The sequence below is a fragment of the Chlorocebus sabaeus genome, chromosome 8, assembly GCF_047675955.1.
Source record: "Chlorocebus sabaeus isolate Y175 chromosome 8, mChlSab1.0.hap1, whole genome shotgun sequence".
Taxonomy (NCBI): domain Eukaryota; kingdom Metazoa; phylum Chordata; class Mammalia; order Primates; family Cercopithecidae; genus Chlorocebus; species Chlorocebus sabaeus.
The window spans coordinates 12,571,776-12,590,775 of record NC_132911.1 but is presented as its reverse complement, the minus strand read 5'-3'; the positions used below and the strand labels follow the sequence as shown (position 1 = coordinate 12,590,775).

At 43.6% G+C, this 19,000-nt stretch overlaps 1 protein-coding gene across 10 annotated transcripts in view; it reads left to right on the top strand.

Annotated features, from left to right (window-relative positions):
* Positions 1-19,000, top strand: part of DLC1 (DLC1 Rho GTPase activating protein) — a 427,762-nt gene that overhangs the window by 369,184 nt on the left and 39,578 nt on the right. For 2 of the 10 annotated variants that reach the window (XM_037983784.2, XM_037983782.2), the window contains exon 1: positions 7,747-8,098. The exons of 7 other annotated variants lie outside the window; for them this stretch is intronic. Coding sequence is in view for 1 of the 3 variants with exons in the window: in XM_037983782.2 (XP_037839710.2) it covers positions 8,062-8,098 (37 nt within the window). In the remaining 2 variants the exon portion in view is untranslated. Of the gene's footprint in view, positions 1-7,746; positions 8,099-8,154; positions 8,254-19,000 lie in introns of those variants that run through there. One more of the 10 variants, XM_037983786.2, reaches the window with a different exon arrangement.

The window sequence follows — 19,000 nt, the reverse complement described above, 5'->3', positions numbered from 1 at the left end:
TTTGTTCAGCAACGTAAAATCTGTATAACAGAGATCAGATCTAATCCTTTCTCTACTGATAAGTCCTCAAATACTAGTCTTTCACAGCTCGTTAAGTTGTATTAGTCTGTTCTTCACACTGCTATAAAGAAATACCCAAGACTGGGTAATTTATAAAGGAAAGAGATTTAATTGACTCACAGTTCTCCGCAGCTGAGGAAGGCTCAGGAAACTTACAATCATGGCGGAAGGTGAAGCAGAAGCAAGTAACTTCTTCACAAGGTGGCAGGAGGGAGTGTGTCTGTGTGTATGAGTGTAGGAAAAGCTACCATTTATAAAACCATCAGATCTCGTGAGAATTCACTCATTATCACGAGAAAGCACGGAGAAACCACCCCCCCACCCCGTAATCCAATCATTTCCCAGTAGATGCCTCCCTAAATACCTGGGGATTATAATTCAAGATAAGATTTGGGTGGGGACACAAAATCTAACCATATCATAAGACTTGTTGCTAGGTCTATTTTTAAAAATGTGTAATTCGTTGCCTTGCAGTTCCTCAAAGTGCAGCTTAATTCAACTGAATCAATAAGAGATAATTGAGTTAGTTACACATGAAAAGCCTATCTTGGAAGATAGAGGGCTGCTCCATTCTCCTGCTGACTATTCAAGTAAGTTAATGATCTGGAGCTGTGTAGGGGTTTCCAGAAATAGCTCTATAATGGCCATCATGCTGTAGTTAGCAGCAAAGAAAGGGAACTGTGTTTTATTTTCCAGGCAATTGCCCAAAGCCACCCCATAGCATCTTTATTTTAGGACCAATCCACCAGAAAGAAAGACCAACATACGTTTCAAACGAGCACAAAACGTCTCCTTAGTGGAAACAAACTCATGAGTGAGTCCATTCATTTTTACTGACAAGGTGAAAGGTTGAAAATAGCCATCTTAGCATTGTACATAGCTCTTGAAAAACTCACAGAAGTTCCAGGATTGATTTATTACTATTAATGGATATATATCTGCACACACACATATATTGCACTTATGGAAAATTCAAAAGTCAAAACATTTCTGAAAAACTCAGTGCCCCTAGATCTCTACTAGCTTTTTAGTAGCAGGCTTTTTTTTTTTTTTTTTTTTTTTTTGAGACAGGCTCTTGCACTGTCATCCAGGGTGGAGTGCAATGGCACAATCTCGGCTAACCGCAACGTCTGCCTCCCAGGTTCAAGCGATTCTCCTGCCTCAGCCTCCTGAGTAGCTGGGATTACAGGCATGCACCACCACGCACAGCTAATTTTGTATTTTTAGCAGAGATGGGGTTTCTCCATGTTGGTCAGGCTGGTCTCGAACTCCCGACCTCAGGTGATCCACCCACCTCGGCCTCCCAAAGTGCTGGGATTATAGGCATGAGCCACTGCACCCAGCCGCAGCAGGCTTTTATAAAGGCCTCACTCTAAGCAAGGCATCTATATGTGATACTAGGAGAGAGAAAAATAAGACAGCTAGAATATTTTTTGAGTACATAATAAAATCTGTAACTAAAAATAAAGCCAAAAACCCTATCTAGTAAATGACCTGTTTTGTAAATTACATTTGTATCTCAGCATTTCTGGGGTCAAACCCTATAGGGAAAACTAAGTAAACTCCTAGTTAATAATTGAAAAGAACAAATAAGCTTTAAATTTTGTTTGAAGCTTGTTAATTTTTATCATAAATTAATAAGCTTAAAAGGCAGATGACATACCAGTAAAAATATTCTTATAAGAAATGACAAATGGTTAATATCCCTAATGTATGTAATACTTACAGATCAATAAGCAAGGACAAAAATGCTTCATTGAAAAAAAATAAAAAGTTGGCCAGGCACGGTGGCTCAACCTGTAATCCCAGCACTTTGGAAGGCAGAGGCAGGTAAATCACTTGAGCCCAGGAGTTCAAGAACAGCCTGAGCAACATGACGAGAATCCATCTCTACAAATAATACACACATTAGCCAGGCATGATGACTCCCATCTGTAGTCCTAGTTACTCCAAAGGCTGAGGTGGGAGGAGCACTTGAGTCCAGGAGTTTGAGGCTGCAGTGAGCTATGGTCACACCACTGCACTCCAGCCTGGGCAACAGAGCAAGATCGTGTCTTGAAAAATATACAGATAGTTAATAGATATAGATATAAACTTGTTTTTTTAAAAAAGAAAATATTTAACCAGTATAAGCCAGACACAAAGAGGCAACTGTTACATGATTCTGCCTGTAAGACATACCTAAAATAGTCAAATTCCTAGGGACAGCAAGTGAAATAATGGTTACCAGGGGCTGGGGAAGGGGAGAATAGGGAGTTTATCATTGAGCTTCAACTGGGAATGATGAAAAAGTTCTGGAGATGGGTAACGGTGATCGTCACACAATAACGTGAATGCGCTGTACTTAATGCTACTAGACTGTACATTTAAAGATGGTTAAAATGTATGATATTATGTACATTTTACCATGCCATTTAAATTAGTTAATTCGATGGGCAAGTAGCCTAGTTGCTTTTGTGAAATAAAAAGTGATCACAATGTTTTACTTTCCACTTGTTTGATTTTTGTGTAGTCAGGGGACACAGGAAAAGAATCAGAGCAGTCCCTGGTAAAAACCAAATGGATGTTGGGGCTGAGACTCAGCACTTTTGAGTTCATTTTCTGGCAGGGAGGCCTTGAACTGATGGACCACCTGAGACTTTAAATGGAATAGCCTTTAAAAGGAAATCCTACTGTCAATATAGTAAGTATCTCAGGAAAGCATGCTGGTTGATTTATCAAATCAGGACTAAGAATTCAGTACGTTCAAGCCCGCCATGGAGCTCCTTACAGAGCCCTATTAACAGAGTTGTGTCCTCCAAGCGCCCTCTTCATGTTCATTTTAGTTTTGCCCAATACCCTGCCTTTTTTAGGGTTTAGTAAATACTTGTTGAATGATAAAAGTACTATGCTGGGCTGGTTCATAGTTGGGGTTTAAAAGATTATCCGAAAATTAGACTTAGATCACATTTTCACAGGCACAACAGACTCTCAGACTCTCATTTTTTCTTTTTTTTTTTTTTGAGACAGAGTCTCACTCTGTAGCCCAGGCTGGAGTGCAGTGGCACAGTCTCGGCTCACTCTAGCCTCAACTACCCGGCTCAAGCAATCCTCCTGCCTCAGCCTCCCAAGTAGCTGGGAACACAGGCACAGCAGCATGCCCAGCTAATTTTTTTTTTTTTTTTTTCATGTTTTGCAGAGATGGGGCTCTCTCTATGTTGCCCGGGCTGGTCTCAAACTTGTAGGCTTGTGATTTTCCTGCCTTGGCCTCTCAAAGTGCTGGGATTACAGGCATGAACTACTGTGCCCAGCTTCTCTCTCTTAAAAATATCACTGGGCGACTAAATTAACCTTCCCCATATTTTAAACTTGCATTATTCAAAAGTTGTAGTCAAAAGAAGGTCTGAGTGAACAAGAGACATACTCCAGTTAAAATTAAAAGGGGTGAATTAATTTTGCTGCCTAAGCCCTTTATTATTCTCCTCTTTCTTCATCCTCCTACTCTCCAGCATTTGGGTTTTGACAAATTCTGAAAAGGCTAAATACCAGGTAAGGTAGAGAGTGGGGGTTGGGGGAGAACCCAGACTGGGGTCACTAAAGCTTAAAAATAAATGAATGTTTTAAGGACAACCATTCAATTTCTAACTTAATGACTTTCCTTAATTGAATACCATTTAAAATTATTTTCAAAACTTTCTATTCTTTGTCACATGTTCTTTGAACATAATAAACAAAAATTATCTCCCCAGTAATTTTGCAATGCTGCACTGAACACAAATTATAACATTTTCCAAGTGCAGAGGAGTCTGCTATTTCCTCAAGGAGAGAAATCAATATCCAAAGAGATTGCCTGGCTTATATCACTAGAGCAGAGTGATGTCCAGGCTGAGGAAAGAGCATGACAGGAAGTGAACACCACAGGTCTTGGTGCCAAATCATTTTTTAAAAATCTGCCATACAGAACAAGTATGTAACAACACCTCATATAACTTGTGATGGGTTTTCATTTTGATGCACTGAAACAGTTTCAGAGGTCCCTAAGCTATTGGCACTGAAACAGGCTACATTGAACAGGTAATTCCTGCCTCTTAGTTTAGCATTTCAAACCAAAATCTCACTTAATGCAGATCAGCTGAAAAATCCCTTCTAACATGATCTGCCTATGACAGAGACAGATGAAACGCTGGGTGATGAGCTGAAGGTTAAATGAAGAGGAAGGACACTGTGGGGCCTGGGGACCCTCAGAGGTAAAGCACCACTGTTTGTTGACACTCTGCATGATTTTTTCACTCTTTCCTTCCCCCGCTTGTAAAAGTTCCTCAGATTCACAAAGGGTAATTCCAAGGTCTCATTTTGTTTTAATCTTCTCCTGGATGATGATTTAAATAGGAATTTCATGTTTTCGTTCTAATAATAGCGGCTAACCTTAATAAGTGGTTAATATGTATTAAGCACTTATGTACATTATTTTATTCAAGCCTCATAAACCCCCATGAGGTATGCACTATAACAACCTTCTTTTTTAAAGGTGAAACTGAAGTTTTGAGAGGCTAAATAACATATTCAACTTCACAGCCATCAAAAAAAAATGAAGTAGACCAGGTGCGGTGGCTCACGCCTGTAATCCCAACACTTTGGGAGACCAAGACTGGTGGACTGCTTGAGCCCAGGAGTTCAAGACCAGCCTGGGCAACATGGCAAAACTCTGTCTCTACAAAAAAATACAAAAATTAGCCAGACGTGGTGGCACACACCTGTAGTCCCAGCTACTTGGGAGGCTAAGGTGGGAGGATCGCTTGAGCCTGGGATCCTCTTGTCCTGAGTGGGATGCACAGACTTTCGGCTGCAGTGGTCTGAGATTTCACCACTGCACTCCAGCCTGGGCAACAAAGTGAGACTATCTCAAAAACAAGAACGAAATCATGTCCTTTGCAGCAACATGGATGCAGCTGGAGGCCATTATGCTAACCATATTAACACAGGAACAGGAAACCAAATACTACATGTTCTCACTTATAAGTGGGAGCTAAACACTGAGTACTCATGGACATAAAGATGGCAACAATAGACACTTGGAACTACTAGAGTGGGGAAAGAGGGAGGAAGGGGAGAAAGAGTTGAAAAACTATTAGCTACTATGTTTAGTACCTGGGTGACTAGACCAATCATACCCCAAACCTCAGCATCATGCAGTGTATCTGCTCATGTACCCCCTGAATCTAAAATAAAAGTTTAAATTATAACATAAACCAATAATATATTAATCATAAAGCTAGTAAGTGGCCTGCTCTAAAAGTCCTGCTTTCAACCACTATTCTCTTAAGCGTAGCAGCTTTCAAAATGTAGCATGTCCATTTCTAATAAGAGTGGAATTAAAGCTATAAAAATCGGGGCTTGGCCCTTGTCATAGGATGTGTAAATAGACCAAAGATTGGAAGAGGATGAGATTCAGGGAAGGTCAAAAGCAAACCAACGCATCACCAAGAGAAAGGATTTTGAAGCTATTATTAGTAGTATTGTACAATGAGCAAACTACATAACACAATCTCCAGAGAGATGTAATGAAATTAGAAAAGATCCAGGGACAGCGGCATCAATAATCAAGGAGAGAGGAATGGGGCTCGAAGAAGAAGAGAAGTCTAGCCTGTTTTATTCTGGAAAGACGAATGCTAAGTGAAATTAAAAAGACTCCTGGCAACCTAATTAAATTAGAATACAACTTTAACCAGGAAATAAAAGAACATTAAGAGCTCATTCTCAGAATTGGTGTATTTGGAGGGGAGATATTTAGAATATCTGTATTTTTACGGTTTGAATTTTTAATAAATAAGATAAATTAGTATGTTTTGAAGGTGCACTCTTATTTTTTAAGTTTGAATATTACACTGCAGCCTGAGCGATCTTTTCAAATTGCAGATCCAATCACGGGATGCTTTCTTCCATTAAAATGGCTTCTCGCGGTTTATCACTGCTAAGGTCTTTCCTTAACATAGTCACACAGGGCACTGTAAGTTGTTGCTTTTACTTTCCTGGCCTCCCGTCGAATCACACTCTCCCTTGCCGGTGGTGGGCTCTTGGGTAGCTCCTCCGGCTCCCACACTCCTGAAGGCAACTGCATCATCTGGGCCAGGTCGGATCTCCATTTCCTGGGCCCTCACAGCACCGCTTTTTCATACACCCCTGTTGCTTCCCCCCACCAGACTGTAGCCCTTGCACCATCAGCAGTTACATTGTAAGTAGGTAAAAAGCCTGGAAATATCTGTTGAACGGAGGAGTCCCATATTCTTTAGAGCGGAATTCTGGTTTAGGTAAATTAGGGAGCCAGTAGTGGAGTTAGCCTATTTATTTTTGTAGAGATGGAGTCTTGCGACATTACCAAGGCTGGTCTCAAGCTCCTGGGATCAAATAGCCCTTCCACCTCGGTTCCCAAAGCGCTGGGATTACAGGTGTGAGCCACTGCATTCACCCAGCATTTTTTATCTTGTTTTATCAACATTTATGAGGGAAAGGGGAGAAGAGTCTTGTGTATGTAAACTAAGATATGGCTATGAAACCAATACGTTTTACACTGTAAGAGACTAATTTCTCCTATTTGTATTTGCCTCATTTATTTTGTTCGTTGTGCATCTTTCCTACGAGAAAGTAACCTCCGGGAGGCAAGGGATATTTGTCTCTTTTGCTCACTTCTGTATCTCCCAGCCTACATCTGTGTTTGGCACATAGTAAATGCTCTTTCTGTATTTGCTGAATGAATGAGTTGAGTTCAGTAGTCTTCCTTGCCCAGAGATAGCAGGCAGAAAGCATCAATTAACCCCGAAGTAAATTTTCATGGAATCCCGTTCTGGATTTTTTAAGACTCTTACTGCAGCTGTATTTAGCTGTGATCTCTTAACATCAGACTTCCTAATACATCAGGGGGTCCTCAAACTACAGGCCATCAGAATCATCTGAGAGCTTGTAAAAGTTGCAGATTCTCACCATCAAAGATTAGAATTCTGCAGACAGGCGCCAGCCAAGGAAAGTTCCAGGAGTTGCATTCGGATTGTGGCCCTTGAGTAAAAGCTCAATTCCTCTAAGGCAGTATTTATCACCTACATTCGCTCAGTACCTACGCGGGTTTTAGCAATAAATAACCAATGTCCAAGGGACAGGTACTCTTCACGCGTTTTTACAGATCTGGAAACACTGCCACTTTCCCTTCCTCTCCGCTTCCCCTCGGTTCTCGCAAATTTACGCGGTTGCCGCTAGGATAAAAGACAGGTAAAAAGTGCGCAAAGCTACCAAGAAAAAGAAGGAAAGCGCAAGGCACACTAGGGTGATCCCGGACACCTCCGCCAAGTAACTGCCTTGTGACCTTTGCCTTTGCACCCGGGGCCAATAGTTGGCGACTTTTAGGCGCTTCCCGCTGGGAACGTAGAGGCCCGTGGGGGAAAACATTCCAGCCTTGGGCGGAGGAGGCGAGGGTTGGGACAGTGGGGCGGGACCGGGGGCGGGGCCTTGGCGGGGCGGGGCTAGATGGCGGCCTGAGGCTGCGGCCGCGGGGAAGAGACTCGGGGCGGGGCGGAGCCTGACAGTGGGGCGGGGCCAGAGAGCAGCCCGTCGCCAAGGCCCGCGACCCAGATCGCTGGGAGCAGGCAGTGCCGCCCGGCCTGGCCCCGCCCCTCGGGGGTTGGGCACAGCGGGAGGGCGCGGCCGGCGGGGCGCGCTGGAGACAGTTCGCTCCGGCTGCCCGAGCGAGGGCGCTTCGCTTCTAGCCAGGACATGGCCGCACCTCTCCGCAGCAGGATCCCCGGCTCACGGGCTTCTCGCCCAACTCCCTGAGCGCTCCCTCTTTTCGATCTTTAGAGAACGCCTCGTTCTTTCTGGGTCCGTGGCGAGGGGCAGGGAGCGGCGAGCAAGGATGCGCTGAGGACCGCGAGGGCGCGGGTCCCAGGTGCCGCCGTGGGTCCCAACGCGGGAGCCGAGCCGCCTCGGCCTGCCTCAACTTCCCCACTGCGCTTCCGCCGCCGCCCGCCGCGCTTGATGTGCAGAGAGAAGCCGGACACCATGATCCTAACACGTAAGCTGGACTTGCGCCTTGCCGTCGGGCCGGCCGCGGGAGCCGGCTGCGGAGGGGACCCACCGCGAGAAAGTGTCACCCCGCCTTGTCAAGTCGGTGCTTGTTGTTCTGTGCTCTTGAAACGTTTTCTGCGGAGTCTCCGGAGTTTCTTGAAGGTGGTGTGGGGATAGCAAGACTCGCAGTTTGGGGAGGGAGTTTGAATTTTGGAGCAGTGACCCTTGATTACCTTTTGCCTGGGGACCGCGGGTCAGCTCGACAGGTGGGCTCCGGATCGGCCGCAACCTATGAAGGGAAGCCCTGGTTCACTTTCTTGCTTGACCCGGGTGGGGGCTCGCGGCTCTGGCTCGTGGGGCGCGGCGACACCGCCTTCTACCTTCCTTTCCTTTGGGGACGACTGCTCTGCGCTCATACTCACTTTCTGTCATTCACCAGGCTAGTCCAAAATCAGCGTGAACTCCTGGAGGGTTTACTGTTTGGGGAATGTTTTAGACCCTAGTGGGAATGAAAAGACCCTTTTCATCACTGCTTGAAAGTCAGTTCACCAAAAACTTGTTTTTCTTTTCAACCATTTTGGGGTCAGATACTTTATACGCTGGGAATTAACTCAGACCTGGCCAGGGAAGTCTCGGTTTGGTAGCCGCGGGTACCTGGAGAGTGTTGGGGTTGTTTAGCAAGCCCCGTGGCTTGCAAAAGGGGTTCTTCCTAGGAAAAAAAAATACAGTGGGTTTCCCCTCCCTCCCCCTGAGAACGGTCGCTGAATCGTGTCCCTGAAATGCCCCCTTGGAGATACCCACGCCCTTGACCCCGACAAGAAGCCCGAGGAGCGAGTTCCTGGGCCGGAGAGAGGAAGGAAGCTCGCCTCCCGACCCGACTATTTTCGTAACGAGGCGACAGCTTCTTGGAAGCCTGCCCCACTCCATGTCCCTGTCCCCACCTCCAGAGTCCTGGGCCGAGCCTTTGATCCCTCCGAAGGAGGTGCACCCCTCCTCTCCACAGCAAAGCGATTCTGCTGCGTGTAGTTTTCTGCGTCCGCGAGCGTCCTTCAGCGCACAGCCCCTGGGGCGAGGAAAGTGAGAGGGGACACCGGGTCAGGCTGGTGGGGTCTGATCCTGATCAGCAGCCTGCTAGCTGGGCGAACCTGAGCAGTGACAGGACCTCACTGTGCCTCCTTCATCTGCAGCAAAGGGGTGATAACTGTATTACCTCCGCGTGGGGAGGTTGTGAGGATCAAATGAGCTCATTCAAGTAAAGTGATTAGCAGGGTGCCTGTTCCCGATGTTCAGTAAATACCCAATGTGTGCTTATCACTGCAGAAGGAAACCCCTGCTTGCAGTCATTAATCTGCATTTAAAGAAGGCTTCCTCACACTCCCCACCTTTCCCCATCCCCAGTCTTGTTTTGAGTGAGTCTTTTTACACCCAATATGGATGAGCAAATGGGTTCATTCTCAGGAATCAGAGGTTGTTTCGGCGATTATTGGGGAGATAGAAGAATGCAGCCTAGGCTGGTGGCATTGATGATGTATTTGGAAAAAAAAAATACAGCTTGGGAGAAGGCACAATACTGAGTCTCAGATTACATTATTTTTTCCTCCAAAATTCTGTTTGCTGAAGGAATGAGGGAAAATTAATAGTCCAGCAGATTGCAGCCCTCTGAATGTAAATCTATCAGCAGCTCCAAGAGGTTGACTAATTCGCCATCCATCTGGACTACAGACTGGTCCTCGGTAGAGATAATTTGCAGACCATAAGTGTGGAATTAATGGAGGTGCCATCTTGGCTTGCAGACGGCAGCAGATGGTCAGAGGAGTGTCCTGTAAGGCAGCAGTCCCTCTAATGGAAGAACTAAAGTCCTGGGGAACCAGTGTCAAATGGTTAGCAGATGTGTGCACAAAAGTTATTTTGAGACATTTTCTGAGAAAATGTTGGCGATTGCATGTATTCTCTTTTATTGTGGCATGCCAGATTTACAGAGTGGCCGATGCATACTGAGTGCAGATGCATACTTTTTGCATTAGCACTACTGTTCAGAGTTTAAAATGGAGCACAGCAGACTGAGTTTCTCTCCTGGCTGTTTTGAAAAGTTTGCTTTTGACAAATACTTATTTTAATTCACGCAGAGTAACACCAGACACCAAACAGCCTGGAAGTTCAAAAAGGGGACCAGAGGATAAATAGTTTCCAACTTAAATCTTTCCCTGGAGTGGGTGAGAAAAGTGGTTTCGGTGACTTGTGTCATAACTTCCCAGTTGCAGATTTCAGAGAAAGACCACTCATTCCTTGAACAGTGAATAGTTGAGCAATTAACTATTGCTAACTATGAAGGCAGTGTTTCAAATGTTAATGCACTGGAAAGACTGAAGGATTTTCTTAGGGCTCTGGAGTAAAGGTGAAAGGCAGGTTACCCTTCAACCTGAAGCCTTTGTTTGCTTGTTTTTTTGTTATTCTGTACTGCAGTTCAGAGAGCAGACTAAGCAAAGTTTAAGAGCATTTTTTACATTAAAAGAGATGTTTGGGTGCTTCTGGAAAATATACCAGACTATTAGAAAGACATGTTGTGATTCAACAAGCTATTACTGTGAAGTGAGTTTAAAAATGTATATAGTACTTAAACTCTTATTTGTAGAACTATTATGGGACTTAAAGGGGATATGGGAGGCCCCAGTTGAGATGCCTTCCAATCAGAGGCTTGGTGAGATTCCAAGAGGTGGTTTCAAATACAGAAATAAGTACTTGGGTTTCCCTTGGTGTCCCCATGGAGATTTTAAGCCATGACGCAATGTTTAAATCATAGTGGTATTTTTATGACTTAAGCCGGTAAATATGCAATTTGAAAATATTCAGGGAAGGGTGATTTGGTCTAGAAGAATGGGGGCATCCAGAGTACAGTGGGTGAAATGGATCGGACTTTTTGGAAGAGAGCCTTGTGCTGGACAGGATGGTCCAGCATTGTCAACACAAGTTTCTCATGCTTCACTCTCCTTCCTAGCAACAGGAAGACGGAAATGAGGCCATGCAAAAATAAAAGACCCTGAAAGGCTCCAGACAATACTTGATCCACCCTACCATTCACCCTGTACAGCCAGAAGACTTTTACAAAAGTAAAAATAACTTCAGATGTTTCCCCTTCCTCCCTGGCTATTGCCAAATCATTAAAGACCAAATTCTCAGTGCTTTGCAACATCATAGCAAAACCTGGCCCCATGGTGTGACTGGCATCCAGACCCACATCATGCCAAGCCTGTTCTTGAGATTATAAAGAGGACCTGGGGAGAAAGGTGATTTTCATTTGTAATGTTTGCACAGTCCAATGATTTGAATTACATGAGTTGGGATCTAGTGGGAGAGAACTAATTCCTTTAACGTCTAGACTAAGTTGTATCTCTGACTTTTCTCAGAACGCTCATTTTATCAGGATCTACCCCTAAAATTTTTAGTTTGGAGTTCTGGGGCAATAAGGCAAAGGAATAATCTGTACATCATTCAAGACACTAAAAAATAAATTCTTCATGTTGTAGTCAGGGTGAACTAACGCCCAACCACAGAGTGTAACTATCCAATGTGTCCTAGAAAGCACAATTCCAAGATCCTCTTTTCCATGGCTGTGAAATTAGAAGGAACATGCTTTTCTGGAGCACTTTCACAACTGTCTCTATTTCTGACTCTGTGGCCTTTGCATATGGATGAATGCAGAGGGAGGTGAGTGCTCTTCCTCTTTGAAGGAAGACAGTGTTGGAGGGTTGAAGTATGTTTTATAGGACTGGGTTACTGCATGGAGTGAGCGCCATCCATGGTGTTTTCTTTCAACCTCAAATTAGTTAGAGATCCAGTTAATGTAAAAGGGTTTAGATTCCCAGCTGAGAAGGGCTCCTTCTGTCCTCTGGCCCTTTTCCTTCTGTGGGACCCTGTGTTATTGTTAGGGATTACCATGATCACTGATAAGAACTGCAGAGTCCTCCTGGGGGCCCTCTAATTAGGTCTACTCTGTCGTTACGTTTTGTTCACTAGACATTTCTGCCTTGCCATCATACTTAACAGAGAACAAGAAGAAAGCCCTCACATTTAGCCTATAAACTTTCATAGTGTCTCCCAAGCAGCAATCCGACTTCTCTGGTCTGGCCCTTATAGAGCCTTACAGTTACTTTGCAATTTCCTGGGAGGCTTGTGGTGCATAGGTAGGGAGCTATAATGTTAGAGTCCAGGAATGACAAATTTTTTGTGAGTCCCCTCCATGGAGGGGAGTCTAGTGAGAGGAGACTTGGGGCTCTGTCTTTAACATTTGGGGGAGTGTTCTGGGATACCATTTTCTAAAACTCTGGCCCACATTGACTGTACCAAATAATGCTTTCTTCAGTGAAAGTACTTTCCAATATTATTTCTAAAGGAGACTTTTCTCCCAAATGTGACTGAAAATATGTGAATGCCTGCCTTTAAGGAAATAAAGTTTGGGGCACCAAAAGGCAAACTATTATATCCTTCTAAAGTGAAGCCAAAACACAGTGGAAATCAGTTTCTCTTAATCATTCACCCTTGGGTTTTTTGGTTGTTTTTTTTTGTGTGTGTGTGTGCGCGTGTGGGAGGGGAGGGGATGTTCTGCTACTAGACTTACTTTCCTTGTGAAAAGAGTGCTTATTTTCATTTTACATTTCTCTACTTGGTACCTTTTGGTGTCTACCCCGTCCCCCGTTGGGGAAAAATATCAAAAGCTCATTGAAGGCTGAGGTCAGTGAAGCCTGAGTCCTCAGATGCCTTTGGCACCTCCCATCCACATTTTGTTCTCTGCCCTGCCCCACCTTTGAGTGTCCTGTGGAGAGGACTGGAGGTCACTTCCTGAAGCTTGTCAGAAAGGCGCCTTCCTTCTCCTCGCAGGAGTCTCTAAAGGATGTTTAAGGGACAAAAGTTTTCCACACCCTGGGGTTGTAGCATTTCCCAGGCTGGCAGCACTTAGGAAGCCACAGAAGAAGAGACGTCAGCGGTGAAATGGCCTGTGGCCCATGCACCACAGCCACGTGGTGTCCCTCCTCACACTCAAGTGACAAAATAGAGAGAAGATGCCGAAATCCTTAAGTGATCTTTACCTCTCGATTCTGGAGAAACCGTAAACGCATAAGGGATCCAATCTCCATACAATTCTCTTTTTCAAATTGTATAGCACAGAAAGGGCATTTTATATAATGCTTGGACATCTGTAAAAGTCATTTCATGGGAAGTTCCAGAACTTTGCAAAGGCAGCCTGGAAAACCAGTGTCTTTTCCCTACTGAGGGGCAGCTGAGATGCGGAGAGGTTCAGTGACTAGCCCAAGGTGACATGTGAGTTGACTGGAACCTCAGACCCCTTCCGGTCAGCATGTGTAAACAGAATGAGGACAGCAACAAAATGAAGGCCTTAAGTTGTTTGTAGGAACCTGAAGCAGAATTTGACCATTAGATTAATTTCTGTTCATTCATTAGTGTTCATTTAGGGGGCTGGGTGTCCCAAGCAATACTGGTGAAAATAATTCCTTAGCTCACCTAGAACACAGCAAATCTTATTTTTTTCTCATACTTTTTGACACAAAACTGAGAAAGTCTAATTGAATAGTGTTTCCTCTTTGAGGTTTGACATAGAAATGGCTGGAGGTAGCTTATACTCCTAACCAGTACCTGTCATATTTTCATTGTCATTGGGCTTTGATAAGGCAACTTGATATTTCATTCATTTTCTTTTTTCTGTTAGAATGGACGAAAATACGGGTGAGCAGTTTTTTTAACAGACCTTCCTGCTATCCCCTTTATTTCTAATTTAAGGTTTTTATGGCATTGTAATTTGCACACTATTTTGTTTTCTCCTGTGCTATGGTAGAACTATAAAGCAAAAGCCAATGTTGGGGGAGGTGCCCCTCTTAGAATAAGCTTTGCTAACGTATGTAAAAGAAGAGTTAATTTGTATGCCAACTTTTAATAATAGAGACAGGGTTACTCTAGGTTTGGAACTAGATATTTTGCCTTGAATAGTAAGTTTAAAGAGGGAATGGATTATATAATCTTAAAACATGTGCTTCATTTTACCAAAAAAAAAAAAAAAAAAAAATGAGACTCAAGAAAATAAGGACCCTTAAAACTGTATCAATTAGTTAGATACTTTTCTTTCTTGAAATTCTTCATCTATACAGTTATCATCTTCAAAGGACTTCGTACTTTATGAGCTATTCCAAATCACTGTTCTTAGTGCGTAGTTTGAAATGTGTAAATATTTGACATAGAATACTAGAAATACGTATACACATGAGTGTGTGTGTGTAAGGATAGATAGGTGTGTGTGTCCGTGTCGCAGCGACTTATTTTTATCCTGCCCTAGGTTGAAATGAAATAGATGTGATGATTCAGTATCCATTTCCTTCATAGTTTATTTTGATTTCAGTTTGACCTCTTTTTGCTGGGTAATAAGTGCCAATTTTTGATTAGTTGGGAGATATTTTCTGTTCCTGGAAATAACTGGATCCGCACAAGACTAGAGGGCCTGATAGAGCCATGTCCCTCATGGGCTCAGATTCATCTGGAGCTGTTGCCTTTGCCAGGGAAGAGCACATATTTTGATGTGAGCTACTTGCCTTTTCCTGGTTTATGTGTTAAAAAGAGTGCTTTGCAAACTCTTGTACTACAGGATCCCCGAAGAGGATTTCAGTTGATTTAACTTCTACATTGCTAACGCGTCACTTGCAGGGCTTCCATCCCAGGTATAGACTTGCAGGGCATGTCTCCCAACGTTTCCTCCTTTCAAGGCAAAACCATTTATTAAGTTGTCATCACATCACAGGGAAAATGGGTCCTTTTTGCCCTCCTTTCTATAATTTCTAGGAATAGTCTTTACTAGAAAGTTGTATATGTATGTCTCCAAACCTCAAGCAGAAGAATAAGAAAAAAAGAAAAAAAGAAAAGAAAAGAAAAAACTTAAAAAGAAAACCCCCCAAAGCTTCTGTTCCTTACTAGGACTGAAAACCAGTATGGTGACGTACAAGTGAGGGCACTACTGAAATAGGCAAGAAGGGCTCTAACCTGGAGATAAGAGCTGGGTAGCTTTAAGCTAGCCCCTTCAGCAAATCACCTCAATTCTGTACCAACTTCCTCATTTGTAAAGAAAAAAGATGAAAAGCTTCAAGATGCATTTCAGCGCCCAAGTCATGGATTCTTTGGAAGATAAGATACTCTAACAGAAGTACGAACATGAAAGATCAATAAGGAAAGTAAAACTCTTAAGAGCTTTCTGTGCATTGAAGTGTTTTCTTCCCCTCAAGTTGAAATTTAGAGGGCTGTAGACACGCACAGAAGCAAACATTGTTGGTTTTGTGTTCTCTGTAATATGAATACAAGCTTCATTGGACAAATCAAGAAGTCGATCAATCCCTTAAAAAGCAAATTGGGGCCGGGCGCGGTGGCTCAAGCCTGTAATCCCAGCACTTTGGGAGGCCGAGACGGGCGGATCACGAGGTCAGGAGATCGAGACCATCCTGCCTAACACGGTGAAACCCCGTCTCTACTAAAAAATACAAAAAACTAGCCGGGCATGGTGGCGGCGCCTGTAGTCCCAGCTACTCGGGAAGCTGAGGCAGAAGAATGGCGGGAACCCGGGAGGCGGAGCTTGCAGTGAGCTGAGATCCGGCCACTGCACTCCAGCCTGGGCGACAGAGCGAGACTCCATCTCAAAAAAAAAAAAAAGCAAATTGGGCCAGGTGCGGTGGCTCATGCCTGTAATCCCAGCACTTTGGGAGGCCAAGGCGGATGGATCACTTGAGGTCAAGAGTTTGAGACCAGCCTGGCCAACATGTCAAAATCCCGTCTCTACTAAAAATACGAAAATTAGCTGGGTGTGGTGGTGAGCACCTATAATCCCAGCTACTTAGAAGGGTGAGGCAGGAGAATCACTTGAATCCGGGAGGCAGAGGTTGCTGTGAGCTGAGATCGCACCACTGCACTCCAGCCTGGGTGACACAGTGAGACTCTGTCTCAAAAAAAAAAAAGAGGCATATTGGAAATGTTAACTCTTAAAATAAAAACAATTAAAATTTTCGTAAGTTTACAAAATTGGGGATCTCTCATAGCAGTTTCTAGTGGTCCAGTTTTTTGAGGGAAGAAGAATGTCTCCATGTAATTGATGAGAAATCTGGAAAATTAACAATGGGCATGGAACCCTTTCTAGAGGTGGTCTTAGAGACAAGGTGAAATGGGCATAAAGGAAATATTAGAGTCAAAAGCTTAGGGAGTTTACAAAGCCACTGGCAAGCCCAGGCTTTACAGATGAAACAGGACCAGAGAAATTATTTTCTTAAGGCCGCCTATCTAGGCAGTGGATTCTTTCCTGGAGCTGTTTTCCTGACTTGTTACAGTAATGCTTTGTCTTCTGTGATAGAGTATCAGAAGGACTTCAGGGCATCCAGATGCAAAGCTGTTTTACATCTGAGGAAATAATGTTGGTTGCTCATTGAATAACCAGGCTCAGAAGGTGCTTCCATCTGATCCGTGAGATAACTTACTTTCTACTCTGTACTCCTGCTTTTTACTCTGTGTTGTAGTGAGTCTGGACCGCATTCCTCCCAACATCTCTGCTTCCCAGCTTACCTCTTCCTTCATTCAGGGTCCTTTACACTGAATCCCCTCTCCTGCAATCCAGTTTCATATCCAAGATCATAATGCTTCCTTCAATAAAGAAGCACAGACTGGGTCCAGACAGACTCCACTTGTCTACTAGCAAGAAGGGATACCTCTCCTACTCTGATGTCACACGTCTTTCCTGTGTCATATCACATTCCTCTTCATACCATACAGAAGTTCTTCATTTACTCTTTTTTTTGTTTTTTAAAGAAAAGCTATGCATGAGAATAGTGTTTTTCAAATTGGTCACATTGGTAGATAACAGCATTTAAAAATACATAAAAATGTAAGACTGCATCACTTACTGTAGGTTTTGTTTGAAAATTCTTTTATAATAGTTACATATATAGGCACATGTTTATATGCATGAATTTGTACTTATACACACACACACACGTACATACATGTCTATGCGTGTGCCATGTTACAATGTAGAATGTATTTCTCATTGTGGATCCTGGTCAGAAAAATTAAGACCACTTACTAGAACAAAAACTGTATGAGTGGTTTATTTCTTTATGTAATATTTATTGAGCAACTGCTGTGTGCTGCTGTACATGCTTGGGATTACCAGAGAATAAAATAGACAAAGAAGCTTGCCCTTGTGGAGCTTATAAAGAGGAAAGACAGAAAGTAAACATAATAAGTTTTGTGAAATAAGAAAAAATAAAACAGGAAAAGGGGGAGAGAGGGCCCAGGTGCCATGGGCCACGCTGGTAATAACATACTTTGGGAGGGAGGCTGAGGCAGGCAGATCATTTGAGGTCAGGAATTCGAAACCAGCCTGGCCACCATGGTGAAATCACGTCTTTACTAAAAAAAAGAAAAAAAAAAAAATTATCCAGGCGTGGTGGTGGGCACCTGTAGTCCCAGCTACTCAGGAGGCTAAGGCAGGAGAATCGCTTGAACCTGGGAGACGGAGGTTGCAGTGAGTCAAGATTTGCATTCCAGCCTGGGAGACAGAGTTGAGACTCCTCAACAACAACAAAAAGGGCGCCCGGGAGGGAGGCAGTGGCGAGTAGAGGGAGAGGGCATCGGAGGAGGCCGGTGTGGCTGGATCAGTCAGAGTGAGATGGGGCGACAGGCAGGGTCCTGACAGGAGCCGGGACATGTGGGACATTGTTAGGAGTTTGGCTTTCACCAATGAAAGGGGCACTCGCTAATGTCGCCTGTACAGGATCACCTGAGGCTTAACAAACAGGTGGACCTCACAGTAGCCCTTAGGAAACCAGTTCATTTCTAAGTGGAGGATGGAGGATCCTCATACACACTGTACTCCACTGTGAATTTCCTTTCCACTTGGCTTCCTGCTTCAAGTCAGGAGCTTGGGTCTTTCATTTTCCCTGAGAGCTGCTGGCAGTACGCCTAGTTGAATCAATAAATAGTGAAGGAGAAAATGTAGGATGATTAGCTTTAGCTAAACATATGACTGTACTAGAATATACCGAACGATAGATGTGGGTTAGCTATTGCTAAGCCAGACAGCCTAAGAAACTGACTTAGTGACTGAGGGTCTCCCAGAAGCTTCCTGTTTTTTTTTTTTTTTTCAGACTATGCATAGCAGATGTTTGGAATTTTTTTAGGCACCTGAGGGTAGGAATGCTGTCAGTTGCTGGTGAAAATCTTTACTGTGATTAGATAACATTAGAGTTTAATAAATATTAATATATGAAGTCTGCTGTCTGCCTTAACCTTACTAGGAATTTATTTTACATAGATAACTCCTGATAACCAGTCTTTGGCAACTGTGTATGTTTCACATTTGTTTTTTTTTTTTAATTGCAAAGAGCAAGAGATTCATGTCATCGGTCTCAGTCTGCCTTTAAAGAAAGGAAAATAGTAATAGATTTTTTTTTTCTTTTCCTTGTTCACACCAACCTATCTGTAATTCCTTTGTGCACCAAGTTGTCTTTCGGGATATACAAATGAATTAAAAAGTGAGAAGTTGGTGGAGTGAAGAAGGGGGAATTCATTTGAGAGAACTCAGGGCTTAAGGTATGACAGCTTGGTACGTCCTCAGAACACCAAGGAGTTTGGAAAGCCTGGAACAAGCTTACATTTGGAGGCCTTCCAAGAGCTGAGTGGATAGGCAGATGCCAAACTGTGAAGGCTGTGGTCTTTGCTGAGGAGTTTGGATTGTATTTGAAAGGCGGTGGAAAGTCACTAAAGAATTGTAAGCAGGGGAGTGACATAATGAAATATGTGTTTCATAAAACCAGCCCAGTGACTCCAGGATCCTTGAAGGAGGATGGATTTGTTGGGGGCAGGGAGGGGT